Source organism: Orcinus orca, chromosome 1 (assembly GCF_937001465.1).
Source record: "Orcinus orca chromosome 1, mOrcOrc1.1, whole genome shotgun sequence".
Classification (NCBI taxonomy): Eukaryota; Metazoa; Chordata; class Mammalia; order Artiodactyla; family Delphinidae; genus Orcinus; species Orcinus orca.
Window position 1 is genome coordinate 200,935,231 of NC_064559.1, and position 8,955 is coordinate 200,944,185.

The 8,955-nt window shown below is 51.3% G+C and overlaps 1 protein-coding gene across 4 annotated transcripts in view; it reads left to right on the forward strand.

The window, feature by feature from the left end:
* The window catches only part of CASP9 (caspase 9), a 30,324-nt gene extending 22,956 nt beyond the window's left edge, over positions 1–7,368 (forward strand). For all 4 annotated transcript variants that reach the window (XM_033433002.2, XM_012533987.3, XM_033433001.2 and 1 more), the window contains 3 exons: positions 2,633–2,812; positions 3,445–3,554; positions 5,133–7,368. In XM_033433002.2, the coding sequence (XP_033288893.1) occupies positions 2,633–2,812; positions 3,445–3,554; positions 5,133–5,154 (312 nt within the window). In that variant the 3' untranslated portion in view covers positions 5,155–7,368. The remainder of the gene's footprint in view (positions 1–2,632; positions 2,813–3,444; positions 3,555–5,132) is intronic.
* Positions 7,369–8,955: the final 1,587 nt, after the last annotated feature.

Genomic DNA, 8,955 nt, shown 5'->3' on the forward strand with positions numbered 1-8,955 from the left:
ATGTTGAGATTTAATGTGTGTTTGGGGAAGAAGCCACAAATGTGGTTACAAAAAAATCAACAAGGACAAAATGATCAAAGTGCATAATAATTGGTCGGTAAACTCATGAGATCAAAAGTAGTTCATGCTGGGCTTCCCTGGTGGTGCAGTGGTTAAGAATCCGCCTGCCAGTGCAGGGGACACGGGTTCGAGCCCTGGTCTGGGAAGACCCCACATGCCGCGTAGCAACTAAGCCCGTGTACCACAACTACTGAGCCTGCGCTCTACAGCCTGCAAGCCACAACTACTGAGCCCGTGTGCCACAACTACGGAAGCCCGCGCGCCTAGAGCCTGTGCTGTGCAACGAAGAGCAGCCCCCGCTGGGGCTTCCCTGGTGGCGCAGTGGTTGAGAGTCCGCCTGCCGATGCAGGGGACGCAGGTTTGTGCCCCGGTCCGGGAGGATCCCACATGCCGCAGAGCGGCTGGGCCCGTGAGCCGTGGCCGCTGAGCCTGCGCGTCCGGAGCCTGTGCTCCGCAGCGGGAGAGGCCACAACAGTGAGAGGCCCATGTACCGCAAAAAAAAAAAAAAAAAAAGAGTAGCCCCCGCTCGCTGCAACTAGAGAAAGCCCGTGCGTAGCAACGAAGACCCAATGCAGCCAAAAATAAATAAATAAATAAATAAATTTATTAAAAAAAAAAGTTCATGCTCATTAAAAAACAAACAAAATCAAAGTCCTCAGAGGTGTATAAAGGTGAAAAGTCAAAGTCCTGGGCCCATCCCTACTCCCATTCTTGTTCTTCAGAAGAGCCACTGTTAACAATTGGTGTTTCCTTCCAGACTTTTCTCTTTCTCTCCTGTCCATTTATCCATCATATCTATGCCAAACAGGTCGTACGTTATACACTGTTCTGTGACCTTTTGGGGGGTAATTTTTTCTAATTTAAAAACTTCGTGATAAAATGCACATAACATTTACCATGGGAAGCAGTTTTAGGTGTGTAGCTCTGGAGGGGTATTAAGTACATTCACGCTGTCGTGCAGCCATCACCACCATCCATGTCCAAAGCTCTTTTCATTTTGCTAAACTGAAACTCTGTACCCATTAAGCACTAATCCCCATTCCCCGTTCCTCCAGCCCCTAGTAACCAGTATTCTGTTTTCTGCTTCTATGAATTGGGTTACTCGAGGCACCTCATGTAAGCAGAATCACGCAGTATTTGTCTTTCTGCGACCGGCTTATTTCACTCAGCATAATGTCCTCGGGGTTCATCCATGTTGTAATGTGTCAGAATTTCCTTCCTTTATAAGGCTGTATCACGTGACTCTTTTTTTTAATCTATATGCTGTTTTAATTAATTTATTTATGGCTGCGTTGGGTCTTCGTTGCTGCGCGTGGGCTTTCTCTAGTTGCGGCAAGCGGGGGCTACTCTTCGTTGCGGTGCGCGGTCTTCTCATTGTGGTGGCTTCTCTTGTTGCAGAGCACGGGCTCTAGGCGCGTGGGCTTCAGTAGTTGTGGTCCGTGGGCTCAGTAGTTGTGGCGCATGGGCTCAGTTGCTCCACAGCATGTGGGATCTTCCCGGACCAGGGATTGAACCCATGGCCCCTGCATTGGCAGGCGGATTCCCAACCACTGCACCACTAGGGAAGTCCCAGTGTGATTTTTTTTTTTTTTTTTTTGCGGTAGGGCCTCTCACTGTTGTGGCCTCTCCCGTCGCATAGCACAGGCTCCGGACGCACAGGCTCAGCAGCCATGGCTCACGGGCCCAGCCGCTCCACGGCATGTGGGATCTTCCCGGACCGGGGGCACGAACCCGCGTCCCCTGCATCGGCAGGCGGACTCTCAACCACTGCGCCAGCAGGGAAGCCCCCAGTGTGACTTTTTAATGACATAAAATTTAGCATTTTTAACTATTTTAAATTGTACAATTCGGTGACGTTAAGTACATTCACAATGTGTGTGACCATCATCACCATCTAATTCTAGAACATTTCATCTTTCCCCAGAAGAAACTCCTTACCCGTTAGCAGTCACTCCATTCCCAGCCCCTGGCAACCAGTCTGCTTTCTCCTCTCTGGATTCGCCTCTTGTGGACATTTCATATAAATGGGATCATATTCTGTGGCCTTTGGTGTCTGGCTTCTTTGACTTAGCGTGTTTTCAAGGCCCATCCACATTGTTTTCTGTATCAGTACTTCATTCCTTTCTAAGCCTGAACAATATTCCATTGGATGTTTATACGACATTTGTTTATCCATTCACCTGTCCCTGGACACGTGGGTGGCTTCTAGCTTTTGCCTGTTGTGAATGATGTAATGAACGTTGCTGCACAAGTTCTTGCTTGGGCACCTGGTTCCCATTCTTTTGGGTGTATACCTTGTAACTTATTTTTATAGCTGTTTTAAACATTTCTGCATTCTTGCCCTCACCCCCAGCTTGACTTAATGAATGTGGAAAACTCTTGTTATAGTAAAAGTAAAGCTCCTGTTTTGATTTCCTGCCCATGTTTGTCCAGCACTAGGCCCCTGGCTCGAGAGGAAACCAGGCCTCTCAGGCTGGTGGCACCTCTCAGGCTGGTGGCACCTCTCAGGCTGGTGGGAGCTCTGGTCTGGGTGTTTTCACTGGCAAGTGTTGTCTGTTTCTGTTTCCTGCAGAGCAGAAAGACCAGGGGTTTGAGGTGGCCTCCACTTCCCCTGAAGACAGGACCCCTGACAGCGACCCTGAGCCAGATGCTACCCCGTTCCAGGAAGGCCCAGTCACCGTCGACCAGCCGGATGCCGTGTCTAGTTTGCCCACACCTAGCGACATCTTGGTGTCCTACTCCACCTTCCCAGGTGAGTGGATCGTGTGAGAGCTTGTCCTTCCAGCCAGCAGGTCCCCCTATCTGCCCTAGAAGCAGCTGTGTTGTGAAGAAAAGACCTGCGTGTGAGACTTTGTTCTGCCTCTCGTGACCCTGAGTAAGTTACTTCACCTCTCTGAGCCTCAGCTCAGGGCGAGGCAGTCAAGGTGCCTAGAATGCAAAATGTAAGGAGGCATGCATTCTTGCGTTGGCGTGCCTCACTCGCTTCACCCTCGTCCTGGCCCTGCCTCAGTCTTCTCATCTTTAAAATGGGTATATTCATTGTACCTTAGGGATCGTCATGGTGATTTTAACAAGGTGGCTGCTCCCCCACTGAGCACAGTGCCTGGCACATAGCAGGTGCGACAAGTGTTAGTTTCTTTCCTTTCTTATCCCTCGGGAGAGTCACTTGACTTCTCCGAGCCTTGGTTGCCTTGTCAGGAAAATGGGAACCGTGACCAAAGTCACAGGGTAGTGGTGAGGATGAAATAAGATCACGATGGGACAGAGCACAGAGATGTGGGCTGCTGCTGGCTGTGTACGTCAGTCAAAGTGTGGAGGTGGGCCCGTCTGCATACGTGGGGAGGGGCAGCTTCCCAATGAAGTTCAGCCTTTCTCCTTCGGCAGGTTTTGTCTCCTGGAGGGATACCAAGAGTGGCTCCTGGTACATCGAGACCCTGGACAGCATTTTTGAGCAGTGGGCTCACTGCGAGGACCTTCAGACACTCTTGCTCAGGGTGAGGCTGGTGGGAGGGCCAGTGTGTCCTCCCCAGGGCAGGTGGTGGGGCTGAGCAGGGCCCCAAGCCCAAGCCAGGGGTTTCTTCTGCACCGGGCTTGCCCTGAGAGTTGATGCTTTTGCTCCTTCTAATGCGAGAAATTACTGCCTGCAGTGACATTTGCCCATCATGCAAAAGACTGCTTTCCCCAGCCTCTGAGGTCCCAGGCTGACACCTCTGTCTGCCCACTGATGGAGCCAGTCCTCAGTGCCAGGGTGGGATGGCCCAGTGCCTGGGCGTGGCCCTGAAGGCAGGTCGCGGGGCCTACACCGTTTCCCCACTGCACGGCCTTCTACTCTTGACCCTCGAGAATCATGAATCCTTTTAGTGTCTCCCCTTCTGGAAGGCCGCAGTGACAACAGGGAAGGACAGCCGGATAGGGCCCCACTCAGAGCAGTTACTTTCTCCAAGCGTCTCAGAGCACGCATGGGCCCCTCCTGCTCTGCTCAGGTATTTTGTGCCGTTAGAAGGAGCTATAAGGGCTGGGACCTCCTCCTGGGGAGGCTCCGGCTCTGAGCTTTGCTGAGCAGAGGAGAGAAGAAAAACAGGTGCAGGGCCACCACGCAGCCCGACTCCAGGGGGCGCCATGAGCCATGGCCACGGATGAGCGGGTCTCAGAGGCAGCTGGGGGCCCATCAGGGCTAAGCAGTGCACTCGGCTCGTGGGCCCAGTCTCTTCTCTCAACTTTCCTTCATGCAAACCTTTCAGTCTGATTTGAACTTTGTGAATTTCTGAGCTTTGAAATTCTGAATTTTGAGTTTTCTAAACTTATAGTTGAGATGCTTGTTCTCTAACCCCTCCCCTATCCCCCCGCCCAGTGTGTGCGTGCGCGCGCACACACACACACACACACACACACACACACACACACACTCAAGGAGGCTGCAGCTAGAGTTTTTTTTTTAAAAATTAATTAATTAATTAACTTATGGCTGCATTGGGTCTTTGTTGCCGTGCCCGGCTTTCTCTAGTTGCGGCGAGTGGGGGCTACTCTTCGTTGCGGTGCGCGGGCTTCTCATTGCGGTGGCTTCTCTTGTTGCGGAGGCTTCTCTTGTCGCGGAGCATGGGCTCTAGGTGCGTGGGCTTCAGTAGTTGTGGCACGTGGGCTCAGTAGTTGTGGTGCACGGGCTCTAGAGCACAGGCTCAGTAGCTATGGTACACGGGCTTAGTTGCTCCGCGGCATGTGGGATCTTCCTGGACGAGGGATCGAACTCATGTTCCCTGCGTTGGCAGGTGGATTCTTAACCACTGCGCCACCAGGGAGGTCCCTAGAGTTGTTTATAAAGTTCTGACTCGGTGGGGACTTCCCTGGTGGTCCAATGGTTAAGACTCCGTGCTCCCAATGCAGTGGGCCCGGGTTCGATCACTGGTCAGGGACCTAGATCCCTCATTCCGCAATTAAGACCTGCACAGCCAAATAAATAAATAAAAATAAATAAAATAAAATTCTGACTTGGTGGACGCTCCCCCAGCCCTTCTCTGGAATTCTTACTTCAGTCAAGAGAACTCACAGGCCTCCCTGTGGTCGTGTTTTCACAGGTTGCTAATGCTGTTTCAGTGAAAGGAGTTTACAAGCAGATTCCTGGCTGTTTTAATTTCCTCCGGAAAAAACTTTTCTTTAAAACGTAATGAGGCTGGGGCCTCTCACCCTGCCTTACCTTTCACCCCCAAACCTTCCTGCTCCAGCCCTGGTGGTGGCTGAGGCCTGGACTTTCCTACAACTGTGGCTGACACCCATTGAAGGATTCTGTAGCCTGTAGAGGTCTGCTCTTCCCCCCCACCCCGGGCTGCAGACAGGCTCCTAGCAGCTTTCAAACTGGAGCCAAATGACCGGCGATGGAGGAAGGAGAGCAGAACGCCGTGGACACCACGGGGCTCTTCGCCAGTGGCCCGTTCCTGCCTAGTGGCTGTGGCCTGTGACCCCTGTGTTTTCTCCACATCAGGGCTTCTCAACCTCAGCACAGCTGACATTTGGGGCCAGAGAGTCCTTAGTTGTGGGGCCGTCCTGTGCACCATGGGCTGTTTAGCAGCATCCCTGGCCTCTCCCCACTAGATGCGAGCAGCACCCCTTCCCCGAGTCGTGACAATGAAAACTGTCTTCAGACGTTGCCAAATCTCCCTGGTGGGCCCCCGCTGGAGAACCACTGAGCTACAGGAAATTTTGGTGACAAACAGACCAGCATCTCTTTTAGATCAGCAGTTTGGGCTGCTAGAGTCTGAAGAGTTAGAATCTGTGAATCCTAAATGAAGTTTTAAAAATTATCAAGTTCTGTCTATATTGCAGTGTTCTTAAAAACAAAACCAAACCAAACCTTAGGTGAATGTGGACTCTCTTTCACCTATTGCCCCCCCCATTTTGCTCTAACTCTTTATTCTTCCTTATATAAAGGGGACTTCGGATTTTTGGGAAACATTTCCCCAGCTCTTATTTCTTTTGACTTTCCCCCCTACCCCATCACAGGAAGGTGACTGGGGTGGGAGCCGTGTGTTTGGGGAGGTTAAGTCACCTGTCCAGGGAACACAATTAACCAGTGGAGAGACCTGGCCAGGCCCAGGTCTTCTTGAGTCCAGCCCGTCCCTCCAGGTGCCTTCCTGGCTGCAGGACCCGCACCCTTACCCCCGCCGCCAAGGCCTTTAAGCTGCCTCGACCCCAGCCTGTTTCTTGCTTTCAGGGCCCTAGATATGAGGACGATTTGCTAGTAAGACTCTCACCAAGATGTGATTCATGTAGTTGTCATTTTATTATTATTTTCCTCCTGTGACCTTTCCAAGTCCGAAACTGTCCCGGGGACTTTTGGTGGTTAGTTATTTTCAATCACCTGCAGGACACACACAAGAAAATAATCCGGTTAACCCAGCAGAGCAGAGCCTTGCTTGCAGGTTCCCGGCTTTCTCCCTCCAGGCTCCGCGCTGCCCGTGTGAATCAGGCGGCCCGCGTTGAAGCAGCTCTCCCTAGGGGCTCTAATGATGCTCCAGAGAAAAGATGTCCTCACAGCCTTACACTGACCTGTTGGGGCTTCCTGTATAAAGGAGTCTTAGCCTGGAGTTCAGTGTGGACTTCAGGGCGGGGGGCCTGGGAACTCTTAAAAAATTATACGCCGAACGTATGGACGGGCATGTTTGTAGATCTCGTTTGTTTCTCAAGAGGTTCGAGAGCCCCTAAATTGTTAACAATCCCTGCTGTTGTCAAGGCACCATCCCGTGCTGGGAGTGGGGCTGTAACCCGTTTTCAGAGGCGGTTTGGCATCTACTAAACATCCTAACGTGCCGACTCCGTGATCCAGTGACGCTGCTGGATCTGTGTAGCATAGATGCTCTCATCAGTGTGCAAGGATATACGTCCAAGGATGTTCACTGCAGCCATGTGAGAGTGGAAAATAGGAAACAGATGAAAGCTTCATTCATTATATTCATACTATGGAATTTTATTTAGCTGTTCAAAAGAATGACATAGATATATGGGCTCACATGTAAGGTATGATATGGTGTTAAGTGAAACGACTAAGCTGCAGAACAGTAATGGAGAGTCAAATCCTATTTTTGGTTAGAAGACAGTATGTTTATATGTACGTATATAGATATTTTATAGATGCACCGAAATAAATCCAGAAGACCACACACCAAGCCATTGGCTATGATTATCTCTGGGGGGTAGAACTGCAGATGTCATACAAGGGGGATGTCTACTTTTTTACTTGATATACTTTTAATACACTTGATATGCTTTTAATATTTTTACCAAGAGTATGTATTACCTTCTAAAATAAAAATAAAACTGGTGAATGCTGAAGATTCATGTGTTGCTGTCATTCAGCGAACATCTGTTGAAAGGATGAATGCCCTCGGCCACCTGTCTCCTATCGCTTCCCAGCCCCTGACCTTGGCTTGTCACTTGTCTGGGTTTGGAACTCCAAGCTACACACGGTGTGCCCCTGGGCTGGGACCACTGCAAGGCTCCACTGGCCCCTCTGCAGTTGCCAGGGCGGCCTCTAGCAGAGGACAGCTGGCAGCTTGGCTCTGCTGCTCCTGGAACCTGTCACAGGCACATGAGCCTGCCCTGGCTGCTGTCCCGGGAGCCTAGGGCCTCTGCCCGGCTGCCTCGAAAGGCTTGCTTTCCCCATTGATCCCCTCTGACATCTGCCCAGGCTTTCGGCTGAGACCTGCTCTGTTGTGCTTGTGTCTGTGGCTGGGAACAGCTGATGCTGGGACCAAAAGATAGGACAATTGCTCCTGGCCCTGCTCGGGGTCCCCAAGGTGCTGCCAGGGCCAGCCGCATGGTGACTCACGCGGCAGCTGGGGCTGGAAAGGACCCTCGGATTTGGCTGGGAAAAGGCCCTAAGCATCCTCCCATCTAATCCGTCTCGGGCTCTTTTGAAATGCTGGTGCACCTCCAAAGCTGGACTCAGGTTTTCCTCTGGCAAAAGGGGACCAGAGCTTTCCCCCAATGGACAGAAAGAACCTGGTAAGTTAATGGCCACTCTCTTCTTGATTTTACCTTTCTCCAACAAACTTTCCTGGCACTTCTGGTGCCTGTAACCACTTGTTGGTAGAGAAATGCCAGCAGACAGACACATGAACAAGGAGCCCTCAAGTATTAATGGGAAAACCCGGAGGCAGCCACCTGCTTATTTTGACAGTGCCCATTTGACAGTGTTGTTTTCGTCCTGGGACTGCAAGCTCACGGCTGTGACATCATATTTGAGTTTATAATGGAGTGTCGGTTTGATTTAATTAAACAGCTCTCTGTAAATTCAACTTGAAATAATGAAACCAGATGCCAGCTTTCCCTTCTTTGGGGGCTCTGTCACAAACACCACAACCCTGACTTGTTCTGCCTCCTAAAAAAGTGGATGAGTCCTGGTCTAGTTCAAGTCCCATTTTACAGAAGAGCAAACCCAGGTGGTGGCACTGCTGGGAGGTGGGTAAAAAAGTGCCCCCGATCGGCACGGTGTCCTGCTTTTCCCCTCCAGCATCCATTACCAGGCACGATGCCTCCTCCGCCCTCCCCCAGGTCCCCCCCACCAAGGCCTGCCCTTCCTGTGACAACTCTCCCTGTATCCATGGCTGCTCCCAAGATTGGTGCCAGTTTTTGGGTTTTTTTTTTTAATAAAATTTTTTTCTGGTTTTCATTATAAATGAATGTTTATTCACTGTTTTTTTTTTTTTTTTCGGTACACGGGCCTCTCACTGTTGTGGCCTCTCCCGTTGTGGAGCAACAGGCTCCAGACGCGCAGGCTCAGCGGCCATGGCTCACGGGCCCAGCCGCTCTGCGGCATGTGGGATCTTCCCGGACCGGGGCACGAACCCGCGTCCCCTGCATCGGCAGGCGGACTCTCAACCACTGCGCCACCGGGGAAGCCCT